This window comes from Trematomus bernacchii, unplaced genomic scaffold (assembly GCF_902827165.1).
Source record: "Trematomus bernacchii unplaced genomic scaffold, fTreBer1.1, whole genome shotgun sequence".
Taxonomy (NCBI): domain Eukaryota; kingdom Metazoa; phylum Chordata; class Actinopteri; order Perciformes; family Nototheniidae; genus Trematomus; species Trematomus bernacchii.
Window position 1 is genome coordinate 7,648,053 of NW_022987564.1, and position 26,032 is coordinate 7,674,084.

At 41.0% G+C, this 26,032-nt stretch overlaps 2 protein-coding genes across 2 annotated transcripts; one reads left to right on the plus strand and one right to left on the minus strand.

The window, feature by feature from the left end:
- The first annotated feature begins 6,118 nt into the window (after positions 1-6,118).
- On the plus strand, positions 6,119-16,285 carry susd5 (sushi domain containing 5). The gene is made up of 6 exons (XM_034125444.1): positions 6,119-6,206; positions 7,379-7,556; positions 12,245-12,354; positions 13,370-13,558; positions 14,345-15,149; positions 15,300-16,285. The coding sequence occupies exons 1-6, from the start codon at positions 6,119-6,121 to the stop codon at positions 16,228-16,230; spliced, it is 2,301 nt and encodes a 766-aa protein (XP_033981335.1). The 3' UTR covers positions 16,231-16,285.
- Positions 16,286-21,146: 4,861 nt separating this feature from the next.
- Positions 21,147-25,792, minus strand: crtap (cartilage associated protein). Its single transcript, XM_034124205.1, has 7 exons — positions 25,197-25,792; positions 24,216-24,365; positions 23,651-23,822; positions 23,314-23,442; positions 23,076-23,221; positions 22,059-22,142; positions 21,147-21,535 (listed from the first exon to the last, which is right to left on the minus strand). Exons 1-7 carry the CDS (start codon positions 25,656-25,658, stop codon positions 21,458-21,460), a joined length of 1,221 nt encoding a protein of 406 aa, XP_033980096.1. The 5' UTR covers positions 25,659-25,792; the 3' UTR covers positions 21,147-21,457.
- Between the last annotated feature and the right edge of the window lie 240 nt (positions 25,793-26,032).

A 26,032-nucleotide genomic window follows, 5' to 3' on the forward strand; every position in this document is an offset into this window, starting at 1 on the left:
TGTTAAAACACCTGTATGTGTGTGTGTGTGTGTGGTGTGTGTGTGTGTGTGTGTGTGTGTGTGTGTGTGTGTGTGTGTGTGTGTGTGTGTGTGTGTGTGTGTGTGTGTACTTGTGAAGGGCCTTAACGGGGAGACACTATAGGGGAACAGGGTAAACAACTTAAGTAATAAATATTACCACATATCTTCCCTAGTAGATGACTTACATAAGAGACCATTTTTATGTCATGTTCAGATATGCAAATGTGACATAATTTTATGCTAACTATTGGTTAATTTAGGAGAAATAAACAGAAGCGAATGGATAAAGTTGGTATAATAAAGACCTTAATTTATCATAAGAACTTAGTTATTGAAGCAAAATATTGACCAGTGCATGAAAACACTTTTTTGTCTGTTTCAGTTTTCTGCAAAAACAGTAAAGTAGTTATATTTATTATAAACTGTATTATTCTGTAAAATAAATACAGCTCAGAGGCGGATCAGACAAAGTTGTGTGTGTGCGTTTTGGCAGCAACACAAACATTTTCTGATGCTTGTGCTAAATCCCTATCATCTGCATGCCACACAATTTCAATCTCACTGCATTGCATGGTAATTAACAGTCTCTCATCGAAAGTCAAATTCATTAACTCAGCTCTTTGAATAGCTCCTGCTCTTCTCGCCCTGATTCTGCTGTGGCTGGCAGCTCCGTGTTGAATGTGTCCCGAGGATCGCAGGGACTCCGCTGATGTCAGCCAGGGACATCTCTGTTTAATACTGTTTCTATAGACGTATTCTAATGATGTAGGGGTTTACTGTTAACAGGTGTACTTTACTATCTTTAAAGACTTATTTGTATTAGCGTATTAGGACTTTTTGTCATCATCTGTATTTAATGGCTAATCCATTTTTGTAATGTGAACCTTTTTTTGTTTATTTTATTTCTGTTTGATTACAGTGTGTTGCATTTACTGTATCCATCCATGATTATTTGTTTTATTCTGGGTCGCTGTGTGTTATTTAAGGTGCTATAGATATTAAAATACTTGTATACTGTAGCTTAAACACACATTTATCTGCAGGTCCAGAAGCACACACACATACATTATTGTTACAGCACAGTGAAAACCCAATGTAAACTCTAATAGTTTTACAGTTTTTCTCGATTGCTAACACACTCAAATTATACATAAAGCACAATTATTTTAACTGACACTCAAAGAGCAAAACATCAGCTCAAATCTCCAAAACTCTAAACACGTTTTCAGCTTTTCACACAATTTGCAAATCAACATGGCACTTTGCAAACCACTGCACACGTTTCTCCACCTAAGACACAGGAATCTGACATAAAGTCACGTGTTAGCTGGTTTAAAACACTGATATTCAAAATGCCTCACACATGGACCAATGATCAAGAAACACGTTCCACCTGACCAAACACCTGATTGCATAATTGTTGGCTCATCAATCAGGATGTTAGCACTATAAAAAGACCACAGGTGAGTACTTTCTTACAGCAACAATGGAAGCCAACATGGAAGCAAGAGCAAGAGCAAGAGGAAGAGGAAGAGGAAGAGGAAGAGGAAGAGCTGGGCTGAGAGTGAGAGGAGGAGGAAGATGTGGGTGAGAGTGAGAGGAGGAAGAATGAGAGGTAGAGGTAGAGCTGGAGGGAGAGGACGTGGACAAAGAAGAGTACTCTCTAATGAAATGAAATGTTATCAACCATGGTGTGACGATGAGAGAGGCTGGACAGAGGGTTCAGAGGCTGGACAGAGGGTTCAGCCTAATCTAAGCCGATGTACTGTTGCCTCTGTAATCCGGACACTTAGACTTGAAAACAGGTTAGCAGTTTTTATCTCTGCATAATTCATGATATATCAGTGCTTATATCTGTTGTGTGAAACGTATTTACTTCATTACTGTAATTGAATTGTTGGCATGTTGCATACTATAACTGTACACAAATCCTGCACAATTGACTGTGGTAAACTTGCTTTTATGCAACACAGACACTGACCAACCACTATATCTTTGTTGTTTATCTGAAGGACTGAGAAACAAAGAGGTGCAGGTGGAAAGCTAAGGATTTTCAATGAGGCACAGGTAGCAGCAGTTACAAACTGGGTTTTGGCAAACAATGCCATCACACTTAGAGAGATCCGAAGCATAGTAACTATGTGCTGAGATGCATGTTGCACAATGTTATTTTTGAATAAAATATGATTTTTTTCAACAACTAATTTGTATTTCTTCATTTACTGTATTTCTGTATAAGCAAGCAATCTTTCTCTGCAGAAACCTCTATGTACAGAGCATAGCCCATAAAAGATGAAAGTGCTTTAGATTATGCTCAGCAGTGTGGTCAAACAATCTAGTATTACATTACTTTACATTACATGTCATTTGTTAGACGCTTTTATCCAAAGCCACATACATGCATTCGGTACTGTGGACAATCCCCACAGGAGCAATTTGGGGTGAAGTGTCTTGCCCAGGGACACAACGACATGCTGACTGCAGTGGGACTCGAACTTGCTATCCCCTGATTCGAAGTCCAGAACACTACACACACACACACACACACTCACACACTCACACGCAAACATTCCTCATCAATCATCTCTTTTAAATCAAACATTTTTCAGCTTCAGCCTTTTTCTTTCCAAGCTCATTCTGTTTCATCCGGACCCTCACTTCTCATGGAGGCTGTTGCCATGGAGACAAAACCATACCCTCCCCTCTGTCCCCGGGCTGCACCAGTATGACCAATGATTTCCTCTGAGTCAGTCACACACACCTGCACTACACCTCATTCTGACAGGACATGCCTCACATGGGAAGTCTCCGGTCTCACACATACTCAGAGCAATCTTGTGGCGTGTGTGTGTGTGTGTGTGTGTGTGTGTGTGTGTGTGTGTGTGTGTGTGTGTGTGTGTGTGTGTGTGTGTGTGTGTGTGTGTGTCTGTGTGTGTGTGTGTGTGTGTGTGTGTGTGTGTGTGTGTGTGTGTGTGTGTGTGTTTACTTCCAGATTGTCTGATGGGTAATGGAAGTCCTGTGAGATTACACATCTGTGTGAAGGACACCTGCAGCAAACATAATTCTCACCAGCCCTTCTGAGACGGTGCAGGTGTGAATCACTGTCTCTCTCCTTTTCGCCATCACTCTCTTCTCTTCTCCTCTACGACCCCACCTCTCCAGAAATAGCCCCCTTTGCATGAGTCAGGATCCCAGCCCACCCTAAACTCCCTCATCCATACCCTTTTAACAGGAGGTGAAACTATTTAGAGGTGCATTAAAGGAGGTTGAAAAAAGGTAACAGAGAACATAAAGAAGACTGACTGCAATGAAAAGAACATCAGTACGATGCAGAAGCATGGGTTATTCCATTGGGGCAGAGTGAAAGCGCAGAATTATAAAAAAGGAAAGGGGGGGGGGGGTGAAATAATGTAATGGAGAGAGATATGTAAGTGTGAATCCTTAACAAAGGTGTCACTCCTTAAGGAATTTACACACACACACACACACACACACACACACACACACACACACACACACACACACACACACACACACACACACACACACACACACACACACACACACACACACACACACACACACACACACATACTGTTCCTGTCCACTGGTAGTTTTCTCTTTTTCGAAAGCACAGAATTACCATTGCAGCGAGCAGGAGAAGTCCTTTTGTACAAATGTTTTCATTTCGTCATCTTCTCTCCTTTTTTCCTTTTCCACCTCTTTGGATTTAACAGGGACACAGAATAGAAGAACTATTTAAAATACAAAAGTGATTCCCCCATAAACACCAACACGTACCCAACATGAAAAAACATTTTATAAGACTTGAATGCATGCGATAAAATAAGATTAGAAATTGACCGAAGGTTAATACAATTGATCAAGAAATTCAGAAAATTAATCAATAATGAAAATGATTAATCAATCACTGTTTCCAAGTTCAAGAATGAACTCTCAGCTTTAAAATATTCAATTTTTGTGGCTTGTAAAATCATAGTTATTCCCAAAAAAATCACTTAGAGGACGAAAAGTCTATAATACTATCCTCTTGTATATGATGTGTTATACAAGGTGTTTGACAGAAAGCCATATTCATATACCACAGTACCATCCTTGAAAAACACAATTTCTTGAGCTTTGACAATTTTAAGTCTTTTAAAAGTATGTGCTTTATTTATAAATGTTTACATGGACTGGCCCCACCTCTCTTAGGGGAATTCATCCACAAAAAGACACTGGACGCTGCACTAGGTCAGAAACCAGAGGAGACTGTGAATTCCACCGCAGACGGACCACTTTTGGACAAAATGTCCTCTCCAATAAAGGCAGCTCATTCTGGAATAGCCTCCCAACTGAGATACGGGATTGTCCCACTCTCAATAGCTTCAAAGGTCAACTCAAAGAATGGTTGAGAAACAAACATCCGTGCAATCACCGCTAAATGCACTTTAATACAATCTCCTCTTGCACTTTAGGTAGCTCTTGTATCTCCTCTTGCACTTGATATGTCGTTGCTGCTATATTGTATTACCATGTCATAAATACTTGTGTATGCTGCTCTTGCTCTTTTGCACCTTTTGAATATCATGTATTTTGTTTTTGCTATGTTTGTAAAATGTAAACTTCTTAAATGTTTTATGTGAGGGACTGCGGATGGAAATTAGCTCAAAGCTAAATCTGGCACTGTTACGCTTGACACATTTTTATGTTTTAAGTGTTCATTACTAGAAAAGTGCATTTATTCATTTATAAAAAGCGCATGTGCTCACTGAGATAACTTTAATTGTCGATGTATAATGTTATATTTATAGATTGCTTTAGGTTTTACAATGTGGATCCTGTATGTACTCGACTATTTGGCTGGTGGTTATCTTCACCTGCAGATTCACTTAAACAATGGCTGCATGCTCCAAATTAAGCTCTTAACAGCCATGGTCATGTGTCTTTATCTCTCTCACCATATAGGACACACACAACACACAACACACACACACACACACACACACACACACACACACACACACACACACACACACACACACACACACACACACACACACACACACACACACACACACACACACACACACACACACACACACACACACACAGGGGACAATCCACTTTTATTAAGGTGTTTTGCTCTATGGCACAGCAGAATTTGTCTTTCCTGAACCTTATTATATTACCTCGTACCAGGTGTTCAATTCAAAACACACTGCACACACTTCTTTGCATTTATAACAATAAAACAACTCAATTTACAACAATTAATAACGATCTCTCTCTCTGTCTCTCCCTTAGTGCAAAAAAAAATGAATTTGGGCAACCAGTCTTGCCAACATTCATTTTTGCTGTAATTGGAGAGGTTAGTTTCTTTATTATTGACAAATGCACTAGAATTTATATTCCATACATCTGTATTTTGATCTGTTTTACAATAATTATTAGTGTGATATATGCACTAGGACATGTTTGTTGATTGTTGTGTTTGTACCTGCCCAGGGACTGCAGATGGAAATGAGCTTTTAGCTATATTCTGGCTATAGTCATCACTTGTCTTTTTGAGATTAATGTATTTCTATGCAAGGTCCTTATTCAATAAAGACATCTAATAATAATAATAATAATAAAAACTCTCAAATTCAAATTCAAAGAAGCTTTATTAACATGACCACATCACAAACACAGTACGTTGTACAAGGTGGTACTCTCTCTTTCTCTCTCTCTCTTTCCCTCACTTTTCCTCTGTAAAGGAGCAGTCCGGCAGTCTCTCTCTCTCACCGCCCTTTGCCCAACCTCAAGATTTTGAGCCGTGACGTATTTACTGACAGGGACACGCGAGTTTTCACACCGGTGCTCCATCTGCTTGCGAGGGCGAGTATTTGGGGGAGATATACTGCGCCTCGCTCTTGAGACGCTCTCACCGTTTTCTTTCCGTTATCACCCGGACCTGTCAACAAGCATACCTGCCGCTCGGTCCACCGCAGGACTCTCCACCGGCTCTCTGACCTGCAGGACTGTGCACACACAAGTCGTGTGGAAGTTTTTTGGACACGTTTTCCAACATAAAAAAGTGAGATTGTGCCAAAAGATGTTGGATCGTTGTAACAAAACTCTTCTACCTTTGTTCTTTGGATGCCTGGCTTGTCTTGTGGGGACATCTGTTGTAAATGCAGACGGTAAGTTCATATTTTATTCCTTTTTAATAGAAAAAGAAAATAATTACATATTGTTTTATCCGTGTGACGACAAGCCATGACTTCATTACACATTCAAATTGTATTCCCACTCATAATAATGAGTTTTTATAGCAATATCCAGGTGGTTTCCAACACAAAAGTTAGATTATGGTGCAGCAGCAGCAGCACTAACCGTTACTTATAATTGGCACATGCCCAAGTTATCAGTATTTTCCCTCTCAGCATTAGCAATAATGTCCAAATAGTTAGATTTAAGATGTTAAATATAAAAGCACATTTCTTTGTGATCCTGAAAACCAGCTAATGATGTGACAATGAGGTGATAATGATGCTCCTGTGATGCAGTAAAGTGACCACATCTGTAGCCAATACACATACATCAATCAAACTTTATGAAGCACATTTTCATGTTATGTCTCCAAAATATAGTTTCTATTATGTTGTGAAATGAATTTGGAGCAATCATGTCATGGGATGATATGCTGAAACCTTAATTACCAAAGCAATGTCTTGATAAATTGATGATTTACTATAGTGGTATTCAATGCAAATCTGCGTCATTGCACACTTAATTAAGCTATATATTTCAATATAATTGTCTAAATCCATACGTGTGTGTTGCTGCCTCAAAGTATCCTTTCACATGAAATAAAACAGACAACCTGCTTTACTTTGAGCAACCTCAACAATGTATGCCCAATAAATGTAAGCCCAACATTGTGCAATATAATAATAACAATTATATTAATAGATAATTCATCATTAGTTCTTTATTGCTTTAGAATAAAGCAAATGAGACATAGAATGAACATTAAAAGGGTATAGAAGAAAAATGAATGGGCAATAGGATGGAAAATAAAACACACTTGGGAATAATAGTTACATTTAAGATACAAAAATAAAGCAAGATAAAATAAGATGAAATAGAAAACTGTAAAAATTGGAAAATAAAACCGATTGAATAATAACAATTTGTTTTTTAATCCAGATTTGCAGCATGCACATACACACAAGAGAACACAACAACAAAAGCTCTATAGTCTCTTCTACTCTGTTTTAAACCTTTTATATTGGGATAAATATTTGAATATAAGGTTTATCATATTGTATAAGAAGTTTTAGAGGTTTTTCTCCTGCTTTTTTCTCCTCAGGTCGAGTGTTCGTGTTGGACCTGAGGAACTCCTCCGGCCTGCAGGGCTTCAGAGATGCCGAGGGGGCTTGTGCCGCCCGACATGCCCGCCTGGCCTCAGCAGAGGAGCTGCATCACGCCGTGGAGGAGTGCTTCTTCTCCCCGTGCACCCGCGGGTGGCTCTACGGAGGCACAGTGGGGTAAGAAAATAAGTTTGTGCCTGAGGGACTTCATTGTTTCAAGGGACATGTAGGGAGACTTGAGATTTCTCAAGATGTCAAAGGTCATATTGCTGTGTGCGCTCTTGTGTGTGTTTGTGCGGCGGTTGAAGGAACAGATGAAAGAGAGAGGAAGCAAAGGCAGCAGCGGCAGTTAAAGAGAGAGTGGGAAGATAGAAGAAGAGAGTGACACATTTCAGGAGGGAAAGAGAAAAAGGGAGAGAGGAAGAGCGGGAGAAAGACTCCTCTGTTCCTTCCTGGTGAGGGAGGGAATTCTGAGCCGGGGTGTCATGTCGACAACTGCCTCCATTTACACCTCTCATCTCCACGGTAACATGAGACACAGCTTTCAGCACCCAGAGACAGAAGCAGACAGACAGGCAGAGAGACAGGCCGGGAGTAGGAAGACACACTGTTAGTTTATAGTGAGGTGATTGACAGTATGTTTATGCTGTTCTCTTGTGGCGATGAGAGGATTCATGATTGGTCTGTGGGGTTGATTTCAGGTGATTTCAGGTACATGGTGCTGACGTTACAAAGATGGTGGTGGGTTGATTGTGTTGTGTTCAAAAACTGCCTTGGATTCTTCAAAATCGATGTATTGGCAGAGGACTAACCTACTTTAAGCCCCCAATTGATTGTTAAACACATTCTCTAGGACCACATTTCCAAATAAGGGAGAAAAAACAACATGACCGAAAGGAGAAAGAACAACATGAGTAAAAAGTAAAGTCTCTGTTTCCGCCATTGTGAAGCTCAAACTGAGTGGCTCAGGCGAAGGCCATCTTGGTACCTACCCCATTGTCTAACTCCTGGATAAAACAAAAATGGGCATCATTGGTTGAGTTGAGGCGGGCCAAGGGGACACAGAGAGCTAGTGGCTAACATCCTGAGAAGGCACCCACCTGTCACTCAAAGCGACAACGCCCAAATAATGCTTTTACTGAACCCTTAGTATATTAACGGTACAAATCACCCAAATATTCATGAATAGGGAAATAAGCTCTTATACTCTGACACCAATACTTTATGACAATTCTGTGTAAAGTCGGGCTTTTAACATGGCAGTATATAGAGATTTACTCCCTTTTAGAGCAAGCCTCATGTGGTCATTGAATGATGACCTGCAGTTTTGTGCACTTCCTCAAATACGTCATTGCTTTGTAATGACCCACATCAATATTTAGCTTAGTCTCACTTATCAATGCTTGCAATTGTTAAAATGTAATGTGTCCAGGATTATAATTTCTAAGATGTTGTATTTAAATTAGTTTGGACAGGATACTCATATCTATAGTATCATCCCATGCCTACTCAAAGTGCCTCTTCAAGTGCCTAAAGAAACAGAAAATGGGCTGAATTAGGTATTGCAACCTAATAATGGCTTATAATGCAAAGACTTGGACAAGATATGAAACTGAACCTGATCCAAATTGGGTCCAAGAATGACGAATGTCTTGTCGGAGGAAAAGCTGACACATTTATTCTTCCGTTACACTCCGTGCTCTCTTGGTGTTGGCCAGTGGACATCAGCTTTCACACCCTCTTACCATGTTTCACAGTGTATCACCCATCTATTGGTGTCTGTCTATAAGCCGAGGGTATCCTTTTAACCCAGACCTTCTTCTCTCTCTGTCTTGATCTTGTGACCCACCCCAAATCTCAATTTTATTTTTTGGATGAAATCATGCGCCAAGACCATGGTGGTGCACATATTTGAGCTCATAACATTTCATCAGCTCCTTGGATGTACCCTTTTTATTTTGAAGCTGAATACAGAGTTCAAATGTTTTCACAGACGAAAAAAACGTCACTTAAAAGATCATCCTTGCATAACCTTTTTCCCCTATTCTCTATTCTTAAGTCATCAGAGAATAAAGATCTTTTTTTTCTCACTTGCCTCTTATGGCTTCCACAAGTAACACTGTGGTGTTAGTGCCAGTAAACCTGCAGTCCTTGAAATGTTTAGGTCTATTGCATAATACAAAATGCTTCTCAGATGGACTCCCCTACCTTAACGTCTTCCTCTTACCTGTCAATCACAGATCTACTTCCCGGCAACCAAACACAAAATACCAGCCGACTCATCTACACACACATATCTGAGTTTTCCCTTTAAATACATTAAATTACCCTACATTGCATTTGGCTGACACTTTTATCCAAAGCGACCTTTGTTGTTAAAGGGGCCCTTTTTTTTGTGGGTTTTTTACTTTCCTGTAATGTGTTATATAGGTCTTTGAGCATGTTAATGTTCCGGAAAGGCTCAAATCCTAACGTTCTCTTCAAAGACGTTATTGAACATCATATCTGAAACCGGAAAATTAGCATAATAAGGCCCCTTTATCTATGATAATACACATACAAAAAGAAGCCTGGAGCAAGTTAATGTTAAAACAGTCTGTTTTTTGTCTCTCTCTAAATGTTTTCTTGGCGATTTCTGTCTTGCTGCCCGTTTCTCTCTCAGTTTTTTGTCCTTATAAGCTCAAGTTAGCATGGCACAAGCATGCAGCATGACTCACACCACTTCTCACAAACTCACTGCTCTGCCAGTCAAATTCTTTCCAATTACTGACGCTTTGATTAACTTAATTACTGCAAACACCCACTCAAACCCACACAAGTATCCCTTTAATGATGCTTGATTAGTAATATCACCATGCAATATTATATGAAAAGTGTAATAAGTCTAACTTTTAATGATGTTTCGGAACTTTGAATTTACTTTCCACATGACGGTGATATGGGAACTAATTTTGATCCGACTGGAAAGTAAAGCCCCGGCCACACAAGGACGATAACGGTCGTATCTGCTACAGTTCACTATCAGATAGACGGTTCGGCCACACGAGGCCGACATGGAAACGCAGAAAACGATAATGATAACGGGTCCCAAGGTGGGTAGATCTGCAAACAAAACGCTCTGGGGGGGCAAACGGCTCCGTGTTTATGCCTATACGATCATGTCCTGATAACGATGACGCAATAGCCCCGCCTCTCCTGCTCAGAGATCAGCTGCTGGGCTGTCAGAAGAGGGGGAGGAAAAGAGAGGCTCCGTTTTTTATTATTATATAGAGTCGTTATTCATTTGTTTTAAAGCTCAATAAATAACAAAGAAGACCTTTGACCGGCACTTTTCTAATTTTGTCCGGAAGATTTCAACTTTAACGGACATGTTGACCGGCGAAAGAAAATCTACCTGAAACTCTGCCGCACGTTCCCCTCGTCCCTTGGACGACGCTTGCCTCGGGGAGGGAGAAAAAGAGCCAGAGCGTCCACAGCGGAGAATAAACAGAAGGGCAACCATGGCAACCATGCGCAGGAAGTCTTCTTCGCTGCTTTTGTGGCAGGACTACAGCGCCACTTACAGGCTTGGCATATGTACTACAGCGTCTCCAGTGCTTGCCAACCAGTTTTTCCACTCTCACATTTGTGAGCCTGTTGCGAACCTTTGTGTGGTCTCAATAGCCATGCAGTAAGCAGTGTGCTATGGCATGGATATTCAAGTGTACTTGAATGGCATCTGTTTGTTTTAGTCAAGATTATGCTAAAATATACTTTCCCCAACTATATTTAAGTTCCCTATGAAGAGCCAACCTTCAATTTGGAAAATTCCCAGTTTATTCCCATAAATTCCCATTTATTCCCATGGAAGGTTTCCATCTTTGAAAATTCCCGGAATTTTGCAACCCTAGTCTTATCTGGTGCTTTTGGATGACAAATAGGCTAATGATGCCATAAACGTTTTTTTGCCACTACATTTTGTAGGCATTACTCATTTTGTCTGGTGAATGTGTTATATTAAGTCGCTAATGTTGTGATTGTGCTATTTGAATTTGGGTGTAACTGAAGGCTCCTACATGGGAACATCTATTAATGACCATAGTGTGATAATATTGTGCCAGAGGCTACAGCTGCTGATACTGCAGCATGTCTGAGCCATGATGTGTGTTTCTGGACACTGATGTCATTCTGTAATAATATTTGAATAAGCAACAAAGAGCAGCACGTATATCTGTTTGCGCATGTCGTCAGATTACCCGTATAATATATAAACCGAAGCTGCAGCTTTACGTGTGATACTGATCCGTGTGCAGAGATCTCACTTAAATGTTATCAGTGGTGTAATGTTATAATAATATATGACATTATCCGACTGATAATACTGCACATTTGTCAGTAAGCAGCATGTAACTGTTGTAGTTGCTTAGGGGGAGGCTAGTTTGAACTACTTTTTGCTAAAGGTATTTAATCTAGTGGTTCCCAACCTGTGGGTCAGTGCCATTCAGTGATTAATGAAAGAAAAATAAAACAGTTATGATACATTATGCTGCCTAATACTTAAAACTTACTAAAGAAATCAACAATCTGACACAAAATATTGATTTAAAATGATTTTCTGTTACTTTACCTGGTCCTCCAGAGTCTACCATCAGAATTGTATCTAGCAGTTGTCTGCTATAGGGAAATAACAGACTGGTGTATTCTGTAATTGACCAATCAGATCAGCAACGCTGTCTAAAAATGTATTGCTCTTATTGTGTGTTTTTAATGCGATGTTAATCTTAATCTAAAAAATTCTTCCATCCTTAATTAAATGCTTGGCTGTTCGGCTATATGCACCCATATCACATTGGAATTAATGAGTGTTTTTATCTCTATCTATCTAGGATGACGGTGTGTAACGTTGTGGGCAGTGCACTGAAAGCAGTGGATGTGAGAACAGAAAACGCCACCGAGGACTCTGAAAACCTGGACGCCTTCTGTATCAAAGACAGGGGTCAGTAAACACACCATACATACACACACATCATTTATATTTGTGTGTGTGTACGTGTGTGTATGTGGATCTTTCCTGAGATATTTACTGAGGTGTGAAAGAGTGTGTGTTCCTGCGTTCCTTCCATCTTCTACTTTCAACACTCTCCATCCTGCCAGTGTGTGTGTGTGTGTGTGTGTGTGTGTGTGTGTGTGTGTTTGCCAGTTCTATGTTTCTACTCAAATCTGTTGTCAAATACCAAACTTTCTGCCTCCTCGTGAATATCTGTGTGTCTGAATGTGTGTGAAGGTATTACCTGATCCATGAATGTACGTAAGGCCAGACATAGCATTTCACACACTGGCCTGGATTTAAGAGGGGGGGGGGGGCAGTCAGTCGTTAGTTTTGGATCAGACTATTTCCTCACAGCAGAGTGTGTGTGTTTGATACACAACACACACACTCTGCTGTGAGGAAATTTGGACAGTACAGATCAACACTGATTTACAGGCAACATTGTGCTTATATCGTTATAGTTATGAAGTATAAAGTGATATATTAGCCCAATTCTAAAATGAAGATGTTAAAATGTCCACTTTAGGGCGCTTTAAATATAATAATAAATAATGATTTTTTTTTTTAACAGGGCATTATTTTACATTTGGAAAAACATGAAATAGAATAACAGAAATAACAAAAAGAAAAGAAACGTCAAGAACATGTTAATATTTTTCAGATTAACTGTGTTGCCTTTTTATAATTACCATACATAATAAGACCAGAGTCAAGACAATACACAGCCTTTATCTCTTCCCAGTGGCATTGTTTGTGGTTTTGTTTGTCAAAATTACATCCACATTTACCACAAAGCTCTTGCTTACCGCCCCTTGCGTCATTCTAATCTCTTTCTGTTTACAAATTGGATAGTCATGCTGTAAAACTGGATAATAATTACCATGAGTCATGTTTCATTAACCGTGCTGTTTAATCCTGAATATGGACTTTTTGTGTGTTGATTTGTTTTTGTTGTTGACAGATGTGCCGTGTGGTGACCCTCCATCCTTTCCTAACGCTCATCTCCAGGAGCACTCTGGGTATGAGATGGGAGACGAGCTGCTGTACACATGTTTGCCCGGTCATGTCATGCCCAGTGGACGCAGTGCGTTCAGTCTACTGTGCGACAGCTGTGGAGAGTGGTACGGATTAGTGGAGATTTGTGTCAAAGGTAAGAAGGTGTTTAAACAGTTTATCTTGCAGGAGCGGGAAAGAAATAGAAAGAGGCAGAAAACAGAAAGCCCCCCTTTTGTTCGTCTTCTTCAAAGCTTTGAGCTTTGACCGAGACGTACAGGAGAGCACTCTGAGGTCTACCTTCTCACTTCTTGCTTGTTAGCTCCCAGTGTTGTGAGGTGATCGGGCGGTGACTCTGAGCTTTTCTTGGAAAATAGATTCTCAGTTGTGAGTTGGAAATGGCTGCGATGACACCTCAGTGTGACATGCCATCGTGTGGACCGGTTCAGAGGAAGAAGAAGAAGAGGGCAAGAGTTGTCCATGAAAGCAAAAGGCCAGGCTTGTGTCCACAGTTAGCTCACAGCGTCGTTGTCATGTTTGTGCGCTACAGCAGGAGTTCCTAAACAGTCCTAAAATAGTGTCACGGTGATCGAATGTTTTACTTCGTCACAATCCCTTGAAAAAGATTATATTTAATACAAATTGCAATACCACCGTGACAGATTGACATGAAATTGCAGGTTTAACAAGATAAGATATTTTTATGAAAAAGATAAATATAAAAAGGCTAGTATACTAAGAGAGTGACTGTAGTAAACACTTACAATAATACAAAAAGCTAAATAATGTGTCTTATTTTGGCTGCTGTCCGTCTTGACAAATGCAACCTAAGAGATTTTTTTTTATCTCAAGGAGTCTTTTATTCTCCTTGAGATTAAACAAATAAACATTATATTTGATGTAGACTCATCACCTGATCAAGTGTTTCATTGTGTTTCTGCAGATGAGACTGAAAGTCACGTAGACTACGAGGACAAGTTTCCAGATTCCTATGGAGAGGCAGAGCACCATAGCGAGAGGCCAGAGGAGGCTCAGGGTCAGGTGTACGGGGAGGTGCACGGAGCTGAATACCCACAAGGGGAAAGGCGTCAGGTTCAACAAGAGACGAGCTTCAATGTCGAAGTAGAGGAGGAGCATCAAGACCAACATGGAGTGCCTGAAGTGGAAGAGGAGGTCATCGATACAACATTTGTGGTAGCAGGAGGGGAGAAAGCTACAGAAGCACCTGTGTCTCTTCTCTCCCAGAAACACCTCTTCTGGTTCCCCTCTGAGGCCTTCCAGGATGAGGGACGTCCCGCCTCCACCAATCCAGTCACACAGACCACACAGAGAGCTTCAGGCGCCCAATCAGAGGAGAGCAAAGAGCAGGACAGCCAAGAAACGCACCACCACCAGCGTCCAGTTGATGTTGACGACCAAGGTCACGACGACCATGACAACCATGATGACGGTGAACAGAGTCACCAGGAGGAAGACGACGGAGATGATCATGTGAAGCATTATATTCCAGCTAAAGTTGATGACCAGGACAGGCGGGACCGGCACAAAGATACAGACGATCATGACGACCATTATGACATGGGTGAACACGAAGACGACCGGGATCGTGTTCGCTACGGAGGTCAAGAGTACGACGATACTTACGATGAACATGAAAGCTACGAAGAGCATGAAGATGTGACTGACGATCGAGAAGACATTGATCGAGAACGTCCTGACGAATCTAAAGAACATCCTGACCCCGATGACAGTGATGACCGTGAGGAGCCTTATGATCCTGAGGAGGAAGATATTGATCGTAACACTGACCACGATGACCACGATGACCACGATGTCCACGATGACCACGATGACCACGATGACCACGATGTCCACGATGACCACGATGACCTCGATGTCCACGATGTCCACGATGACCACGATGACCCCGATAACCACGATGACCATGAACCCGACGACCATGAACACGATGTCCACGACCACAATGACCATGAACATGATGACCATAACCACGATGACCATGAGAGCTACGAAGATGACAATGACAGTCACCAGCGTGTGATCTTTTCCCAAGAGACGGATATAAAACAGAATGTTACAGCAGAAGAAGAAGCCCCCACAGACGACACCTGGCTGGACGGCTACCCTGTCGTCCTGGAGGAAACAGAGAAAGGGGACTCCACAACAGAAAGGGTTAGACCAGAGGATACAGCGAGGGGGACAGTTGTGAGGACAACTGACAGACCTAATGAGGTGGAAGTTGGTAGACCCGTCCCTTACACCAGCCTACCAGAAGTACTTGCGTCTTCCACAACAGAACCTGCTTTAGCTCAGGGGGGAGCGGAGGAAATGTTGCCGGGCTTCATCCCCACCGCTGCTCCCTCACAGCCCTCCGACTCCCCCTCACACTCCGACACCTTGGACTACGACACCCAACAGGCAGCTCCCACCCACTCCTGGCAGGACGACCTCTCTCAGCACCCCTTCCTGGATCATGGCCCAGTTCCCCCGATGCAGGACACCGACAGCGGAGTTACAGAAGAGCACACTGTACACATCCTTCCAGGGGAGACCGGCGAGAGGGGTGAGGTGGAGGGAGAGTTGGGGGAGGCAATCTGTACCGGTGAGAACTGCCCTCCGAGCTCCTCCAGCCAAGGTCCCACTGTTGCCGCCATAATCGTGGCGGTGTGCGCTATCGCCACGGCGGTGATCGTTGGGGTGTGGTGCTACTGCCACAAACAGAAGAAGAGCTCAATGTACAAGATGAACGGGAAGGGCCAGAGTCAGAGCAGACAGGGCCAACAGATAGAGATGCAGCAAAAAGTGTAAGGGCGACCAATGATGGAGGGCAGAGACATTTGGGAGGGAGGGGAAAATTCAGAGAAATTTGAGAGGGAACCACAGCCCTTCATCTTGCTAGAAACTCATCAATAACTGAAGATTTTGGATAGGTATGAAGAGATGGGCCCTGTTTTGAAGAGCAAAATGTGGTGAAAATAAAATTGAGCAAAGCAGTAAGAACTGATGTTTAACACAGTGAAACAAGATCGTTTTTAAGGATTTTTACCTATCTATGATGTACCTACCCAATATTTCCAAAGCTCTGACATCTAGCTGGATAAGTGGAGAGGGGCTGGACTCAACTCCAGGAACTGAAAAAGGATATTATAAGGGAATAACCATGTAGGAAAACCACAAGAAGGCATGCCTGCCCGCCTGAATATATGAACTGAGACTTCAGCCTCTTGGACATTGTGGTTAAAGATTCTCTGTGTTCAATTTGTGTTGACTTCATTGATGTTTATTGCTTATTCAGTTGTGTGTTTCCTGATTTTTCCAAATCCCAATCTCTCTCTGATTGCCTGAGAACTGTGTTGGAAAAAATAACAACTTTATTCCACTTGTTATTCAACGGCAAGAGTGCTGAAGACTTGGGCAGGTTGTCCCAAATGTAGACAAGGTTATTTTGTTATCAGTAAGAACAAAAAGGAGGATGATAGTTAAAAATATGAGAGGTTCGAGTGAGCGGTATGGAGGGAAAGGTGTGAGAAAGAAGGATGGCAGGTGAAACATTTTAAGATCTTCCTGCCTCTGTTGGTTTTGACGAGGGGCTGCTGAAGGATGAACAGCAGCAGGCCATCCAGACTTCAGAGTTATCCCCATGGTGTGTGTGTGTGTGTGTGTGTGTGTGTGTGTGTGTGTGTGTGTGTGTGTGTGTGTGTGTGTGTGTGTGTGTGTGTGTGTGTGTGTGTGTGTGTGTGTGCCTGTTTGTGCCTGTATGTGTGTGTCTCAGGTGCGTGCAATCTGCCAATCAGCGGTACGTCGTGTTTGCTGACGGCAAAACAGAGATAAAACATCATGGTGCCTCCATGGTAACATTTCATTTTCTTTAAGAACAAGTGTATAGGATTTAGTGCCATCTAATGCTGAGGTTGAAGATTGCAACTAAATATCCCTCTGTTCACCCTTCCCATTTCCAAGAAAGTTGGAGAACTTAAAGTGAAAGGCACTCTCTAGAGCTGGAATTTGGTTTGTCCCTTCTAGGCTACTGTAGAAACATGATGGTGCAACTTGGCAGATTGCGTTGTAGAGGTACGGCTCCCTATCTCGGAGGGAACAAGCCCCCAGGAAGTGCGCCGGCCGTTAAAGCAAATGTTCGCAGTGGCTGAACAGTGGTACTACACTGCTGTATATTCTGTGACGTCAATTTGGCTGCAATAGACTTTTTCTCATTGATTTTCACATTGGAAAAGAGACATCTGTAAATGACTGAACCTTTTATTTTAGCTAAATAAACTACCCAGTACTACAGAGTATACTTTCAGGGCCCTTATATAGATCATGAGGGTCTAAAAGTAGTAAAATGTGCTAAATCCGATCCAGTGTTATTTTCTCTTTCCATTCATTTGACTGAGCGGATAGCAGAGTAAAGAGGCGGGGCTTAGGGGGAAACTCAAGTGCGCATGCTCTATGGGCCTAAGTGCCAGGACAATGCGGCTACTTTTTGAATTTACCCTTGCTCCATTTTTGGCTTCATGTGCATATCATTTCATGCACATGAACTCACTGTTCCTTTTAAGGTTAGTAGCCTACACTTTCTGATGGTTTTGTGAAAATGTGTACATTTGTTGAGTATATGTAGGTTGGCCTGACTTTGGATTAATATGGGTTAATAACAGGCGCATGTAATATCTTTCATATGGTATTCAATATTTTGAATTACATCAATGTAATTTACTTTCATACTCGTGCTCTGTTATGTTTGTCAAGATAAAAAACCAGAATGAAAGGTTTAAGAGGGTTTTCTCGACTGGACTTTTAATAACCGCTGTTTTATTTAAAATGTTTGGGACATCAGAAAATGTGCGCTGTTAGCAAATTTAGTTTGGTTAGAATTTCACAATGTTTATACATGTGGTTAACTCTCCAGTCGTAGTTCAGACTTTCACAGTGTACTATAGCTGCATCATCAGTGATATTCTTTCTCGCTGTCTTCGTACTGTGCCAAACACTTAAGAGCAAAGGTAAAATGTAAAAATAGGATAGCTGATAAAAAGTTGCAAATGTAAATACATTAAAGGTGGGGTAGGTAATTTTGGAGAAACCAGCTCGAGTGCGCTAGAATTTGAAAATACACAGCCGGAAAAAATCTGCCACTTCCTTACAGAGCCCCTCCTCCAACACGCACGAATGCGCACATGACCAATGAGGGCACGAGATAAGTTTGTGCACAGATGGAAGGCTGACAGGCAGGTAGGCCATCCAGTTATTTTAGCCGGCCCGGCTAAAATGATTGGTCGTGCTTTTTACAGTACTACGGCTTCCACAGATGACATTTTTTTATGGATTTTTTGTCAAAGCACTTAAGATATTCATTGCTATCAGGATGTTAAGAGCATTCCATGGAATATTACAAAAAGTGTATCTCGAGCCGGTTTCTCAAACTTACCTACCCCACCTTTAAATAGCATTAGGAGGGTTTGAACTTAGATATTAGAGTTTGTATTTCGGTGATGTATAAAGACTACACAAATAATTACTTGGCAATACCTTAAATAGGAGATGCTTTACTTGTAATAAATGTCAAACCTAGGTGACAAAGCACTTCTTGGTGTCATCAGTCATGAATAATCATCAATGTTCCACCATTGTCTCACCTGATTTCTAAAAAGCTGTTTTAAAATGGTATTATTTAGTAACATGTTTAGTTATAAAATAAGGATTTGTTTGTTTGAGGAAGTGAATACCCACTATTGTTGATTTCATAACAAATATTTCTTACTTTTTTAAATTTCTGTATTTTGGTATCTGAATCGATTTAGTAATGTCCTAATGTTGCGATGGCAAGGGGAATAAATTACCTACTGTCTTTATGTTTCTGTAAATATGAATCCCTACTAAAATAACCTTCTAAACACTACTTCAGTTTGTCATTTCTTCAAAAAGACAGTCAAGCACAGTTGACTTTAGACATTACAACGTATGTCGTTTTCTTTGCTACAGTCAAACTTTTATTAGATTTTTTCAAGTGCATCATGATTTTAAAGTACTTTTAAAAAATGATGTAATACATGCCCCTGGGTAGTGAAATAGTTGTAGATGATGGTAGACATTTTTGAATTGTCATCGGTGGATTACTACTACTAGTAAACTCCAATATAAATGTCCATACTTTACTGCCCTTTATCTCACCTAGATAAAGCTGTTAAAACACAAGTGTTGTCCTCGCAATATCATGGACTGTAGATTATTTAGCAATGAACTGTCTGGTCACACATTTTGCATATGTTCAATTAGACTAATAGTGGTCATCAAGAAGATGGAGAGTTGTGATGCAAAAATCACAAATTTGATAGTAAGTAAAGTGCGTTTCTGTCATTCACATGATGCTAATATTTCTCCATGTCTGTTTCTTCTTCATCTCAAACAGCCTGATGTGTGTGATGTCAGGATGAAATGTGTACTGTATACGTGTTCTCCCAATAAACTCCTAAACATGTGGTTTGAACTTTGGTGTCTAATTAAATTTTTGCAAGGTCAGCTTGTAGATCTCAAATAGCATGGCCTATTGTTCATTGTTTGACATACGTTTTTTATGGGAAAGTGACTGACTTTGTCGTATAAAGGTGTAACTTTGACCTTTGACCTTTACCCCTGCCATCAGCCTTTAATGTTATGTTTCAGACAAGTGTCCTCTTCTCGCCATATACGCCGATTTCTTTGTGATATGTTCAAGAAATGTTCAGAATTTGTTTTAGTATGTTTCAAGAGAAGAAGGCAGCTAATAGGAAGTCATTGGTAAATGACAAGAGCCGGTAATAAAAGAGACGGGTGGATACAGGCAGCAGAGGAACGCAGAGTCACAGAGGGATACAGTAATACAGCGAGAATGTTCCCCTGTGGGTTTTTAACATCAATGTGTGACAAACTGCACAGAGACTCCATGTTCAAACATTATTAAACAACTCAGTGTTTTCTCTGCATGCCGCTCTGCTCAGCAGGAGGACGCTTGCAAACATCCTGCTGTATTAAGACTCCAGTCAAAAATGATTGGACTGTAACGGTATTATTCACTTGATGAATTGAGCAATCAACTCTCTCTCAAGCAAAAGTTTTTTTTAAATCCCCTTTTCAACCTCTAAATTGTGATGATTTGCTGCTTTTTCGTCTTTTGTGATATTATATTGTAAATGGATGGTTGATTATTAAAAGAAAAAAGGTTGAACACATTTAATTGACCCAACAATTAACCTATAAAGTGGACAGCCAGAGAATAAAACAGTGTTAAAGGGGCCCTATTATGCAAATGTTCAGGTTTCATAATTGTATTTTATTTGGCTAATGTTCAAAAAGGTCTTTATTTTTCTCATACTTCCTGTGCTGCAGCAACTCTTTTCACCCTGTGTCTGAAACCAGAGCCCAGTCTGCTCTGATTGGTTAGCTGGCTGCTCAGAGATGTTCTACTCCTTAGCCTATCACGTACAAATGTTGGAGCGCTAGCCAACAGAAGCGGTAGTGATGTCACTTTGTTACAGAAGTAAACAAAGGAGTCCAATGGAGGTGTTTCAGGCAGGGGGGACAGAAACTCCCTCTGGAGGGAACTTTCAGACCATTTACATGCACAAAAACCTAACATTCTACAGGAGAGGGAAAACCCCAAAAATAATAATAGGGACCCTTTAATTTTTACAATTGACCACACCGTGAAAACCAGCATGTGTAGTATAACAACAAAAAGACTGATGTTTGGCAAGTTATATTATCCTTTTATTGTAAAAATGACCATTTTTGACAGACAACATACATGATTCACAGTGGAGGAACGTATCCATAAAACAGTGAGTTAAAATATTAATATCTCTATTATTATCATTGTCTTTAAATCATGTAGCCATTGTCCATAACCACTGAACTGGAGGTTTAGTGCATAAAAAAGGAAATAGGAAAAAAAACTCAGGATGTGGATCTACAGGTTAACACACAGTGGTCAGTCAGAGACTCTAGCAAAACAAAATAAATACAAACTTGCGGGTGTGGTTTTGTTTTGTTGTTTGTTTCAGATTTTAGGCGGAGTTTCCAGTTTGGGTTCTTCCACAACTTCCAGGAACTGATCTATAAACTCAAACACCTCTCCCTGCAGACACACACATAAGAAAGAAATAAAGAAAATCCACTCAGGAGGGTCTGTTTGAAGTACATTAGCATAAATCCTCCCTCACACAGTTCTCATACCTGGCATTACTAAAGAGATTACAGTGAATAACTGAATAGTGTTTAACGCATAAAGCATGTAATCCTGGTTTATGTGGGGTTGCCCTAATTACCACAGTCCTTGTGCTGCATCATAATAGTTTAAAGAAGAGCCAGTGTCATGCTGCCACCTCATGGCCGTCTGTAACACTGTAGCCTGATAAACACAGTGTCCACATTGTACTGCAGGGTGTCATGTGACCACACAGGAGGTTCCCAGGTTTTTACATAAGTTACATGAGGACAGAGCCTCATCCAAACTATAAATGATGTCACGTGAATCATGCAGGTATTTTTTTCAAGCTGTGTCCCTTTCAGTGTAATACAGATAACCTAATTACTGGCTAAAGGTCTCCTGATGTGGTGCACTAACACATACAAATATGCAGCTGAACAAAGGCACTCACCTCATCGTCGCTCACCAGGCGCTGTTTGGAGAACTCCAACATCCCTAACTGCATAGAGGTCTGATTGTGGTACCGCAGCGCCTCCTGTAGCACACACACAGGAGCACAGCAGACAAAATGTGAGTTATAGTGAACCAAAGGCATAACAATGAGAAATAATTTAAGAAGGTTCCCCAGGCATGTGTGTCTCTTAATATAAACTAATAACGTGAAGCAGCCAGATAGCTTAGCTGATTAAAAAGACTGTAAAGTGCTACACTGTTTCTCTCACATCGTCTCTGCGCCTGGCCGAGAAGTATGCACATAACCCCAGGGACAACAACAGTTGCAGTTCTCACACTTCTGTTTTAGTACAGATTAATGAAACAAAATAATGTTAATTAGTGAGCTTAGAAACAATTTCCCCCCCTCCAGACGGAGCCAGGCTACAATTTGTTTCTCTGTTTACATTTGTAAACAAGATTTACTGTACAATGTTCTCATCTAACTGCCTTAAATACTAAGATAACCTTTTAAAAAACGTTTGACCTATTTAAATCAGTACGCTTCTTTGCTTTCTTGACACGAGTTACTGTGAACGGGAAGATTGTTGCATGGACACGGAAAGACCCCAACACCTCTCCTATAGGATCTACAGACACAAACCCCATGTTGTAGTCTTTTTTGTTTTGTTTGTGGATGATTTGCCCCTTAATTTAGTCGCTATGTATTGCCTTGCAGTTGCTTTGTGTCTATTTGTATTAATTTTAAGGCTGTTTGTATCTTTTTATAGTTGTTGTTTCTTTGAGGTCATGCAAATCTCTTCCTGGTTAGTACGTGTCTCATTGACTGACATTTGTGGGAGAAAGCCTGGGGGGTCCCTTACATAGGGCCCCTAGGCTTGGTCTGTTCAGTAGTTGATCCATGCTGAAAGCTCACTAATTAGCAGGTATATCTTGTTTGATTAATCTGTGTGTAGCAAACTAGGGACCTATGGAACTGGAGAAAAAAAGATTTGAAGTCATTCATATTTCTTACTGTTCTGGGGAGGAAGTCCTCCTCTGTCAGGTCCCACGGTTTCTTGTGATACTGGTAATAGGCAACGTTATTCTTCATCACTTCATCCTTGGGGTCAAAGAGCATGTAGCTGGCTGCACATGGTACTGCGTTCTTCAGGTCCTTCACTAAAAACACAACAATTATAGAGCTTAAATCAGGGCTTCTCATCACAAGTCATAAAACAGAAGTTTATCTTAGGAAACAACATGCTACTCACATTTGTAATAGGCGAACTGAAGGTAGTGGTACATGGTGGCCACAAAATTATCAACGACGAAACCCCCGACGACAGGCGTCAGGTCACTTTCACACCTCACCTTCCTCTCGAGGACCTCAATGTAGTGATCTGTAGAGAGATTAGTAACAACATGAGAAACAAGATGCTAAGAAATAAAGATTAAACTTAGACATAGCAGAAAACCTGTTGAAGAAAGGATGAATTCTATAACAAAAAGAAGACAGATGCAAAATGGGGCATTTATCTAGAAGTAAAAGAGAAACACGCTAATAGATGGACAGAGCAGGAGGATCGAAGGCCCTGCAGGTGAACTGACCAGCTATAGAGGGGTAGAAGTCTTTAAAGTCTTTGACGTCTCTGGGACCCTCGGACGCAGCCAGACACTCGTCGTAGACCTTGAAGAAGTCCCGCAGAGCCAGCTCCATGTCTGACACCGAAGTACGGTAGTTTTCCCCATTATACGCCCGCACCGCACGCACAAATAGTGTCTGCAATAACACACAGAATGGAATTCATGTTTATTTTGTGTATCATAAAAAAATACATTTGAAGCTGTGACTGTGAGAGACTGATTAGGGCTACTGTACTTTGGAACCAACCGCCTGCAGAAATTAGGCTTGCAAAATAAGTTTAATCTTTTAAATCCTTTCCAAAAAACACACCATGTTGACTGGCTTTTAAGTGAATCGCTCTCAATCCATTTTGAAAAGTTTTGCAAAGGTTCTTTATCGCTGTTTGTTGTGTGTTGCATCTTTTAACTCATAAATACATGTCATGTTGTTATTGTTGCTGTTCTTCAGTTCAATTGTAAAGCCATTTGTTAACCTTGTTGTCAGCTATTTAGAAAAGTTAAATACAAATGAAAGATGTTGTTATTATACCTCATAGGATTTGGTCTCCAGGTCTTTGAGGTGTTCCTCGGATCCGGGCATACTCTTGTAGTAGGCCATGTTCCTCTGCATCATCTCATCATCGGGGTGTTTCAGCAGGAAGGTGTGAGCAGCAGACACCGCCTTGGGCAGGTTGTCAGACTGGAAGTAATAAAACAAACACACATTGTAAAACCGCTATTTTATGTTTTGCTCATCAGTACAGGTTGATGAGGGTCGATGTGTTTCTTCTCTAGAAATTAATGACTTTATGGCAATTATCAGGTCATATCAAGTCAAATATTCAGGTTTTAAGATAGATAAAAACAGGGACATTACATCTACTCAAGAGTCAAAAAAGTAATTGATTGACAAATAAAAAAAGAAACGAGACAAAAACAAAGAAATAGCACAGTAATATACACTATTTACATTTTTCAGCCTATATAACCTTTCCTGTTAATTTGTCAAACCTTTGTATATAATCTGTACGTACAAATAAGACAACTGACACAAGAATCTAAGTCTTAATGTGAGCCAACGTTGGACTCTAAATAAACTGTGATTCATAACCTAATCTTAAATCTGAACTACTTGAAGTATTTATGTATTTCTTTGACTGTACAGGCCTTAGTGACTAATGTCTATGAAGGGTGCAATATCAAAATAACTGTGTTTGCTGGCTAGATCCCTTGTTGGGTTGATGATGATCATTTAAATGTCTTTATTAGGGTTTGTTTACTTCCTAATAGGAATGACAAGAAAACACAATCATTCACATGTGAAAGATCAGGACCTCCCCCTCTTGCAGAGCAGACCCCCTGTGTATCCGTGGCACGTAAGTGACGTCAGAACACGTTTCAGGAAAAAACAAAGTGACGTTAAAATAGAAAGTGTGGATGCACTGAAAGCCATCATCACCATGGTTGACAAACAGTCACACAAGTGCCATGTTTAAAGCCCCTTGACCCCACATTCAAGACATTTCCTTACTTTGAAGTAGGCGAACTGCAGGTATTTGTACGGCTCCCTCCTCTCAAACTCTTCTATGGTGTCCCGGCTGGGCATGGTCTGTCTGAAAGCGGGCAGTCCCTGTTTGCATCGCTTCAGGCACTGCGCCCTCTTCATAACGTTCCCAAACGCCCGCAGCTCTGCAAACTCCGCAAACTTCTGCTCGTCGTCCAGCCTGACGGAGCTGCAGTTGAGGTTGCAGAAGGCCTCGCTGTCCCGCAGCAGTCGATAGAGCCGCAGAGACACCTCCATGTACTCCACCGTCTCCTTCCACTTCTCTCCCGTGTACTGGTCCAGTGCGTATTTGTAAGCGGACTCGAGGGGCATCAGCTCGTGTCTGGGGAAACTCCTGAAGCTGTACTTTTCATACTGAGAGTTCACCACAGAGAGGAAAAATGCGAGTAAAAGCGCCGAGAAGACTTGGGAAGAAGTGGAGGGTGCCATTTTTAACTTTGGAAGCGTAAATGGTGGGCTGGGATGAATCAGGAGAGGGTGCGTGGGTCTCTAGGACCGCCTCAAGTTCCACCACGTATCCGGACACAGCCTCCCCACCCCCGGGCGCAGGGCTGCTGGAGCTGCCCCTCCCACTATATCACAAGTAAATCACTGCTGTTGTTCTTTCCTGTTACATTAAGTAAAAACCTGACAGTGTAGAGCTTTTATGCAATAAAATCACAACTAATGGAGAAGTTCCTGCACTTTTTAGACAAAGACCAAAGTTATACTGCATTTATTTTTAATTTATGACTGACAAAGAGCATATAATCCAATGAAATACAGCTCTTTAAAGTATAAATATAATTGAACCCCCGGTGGGT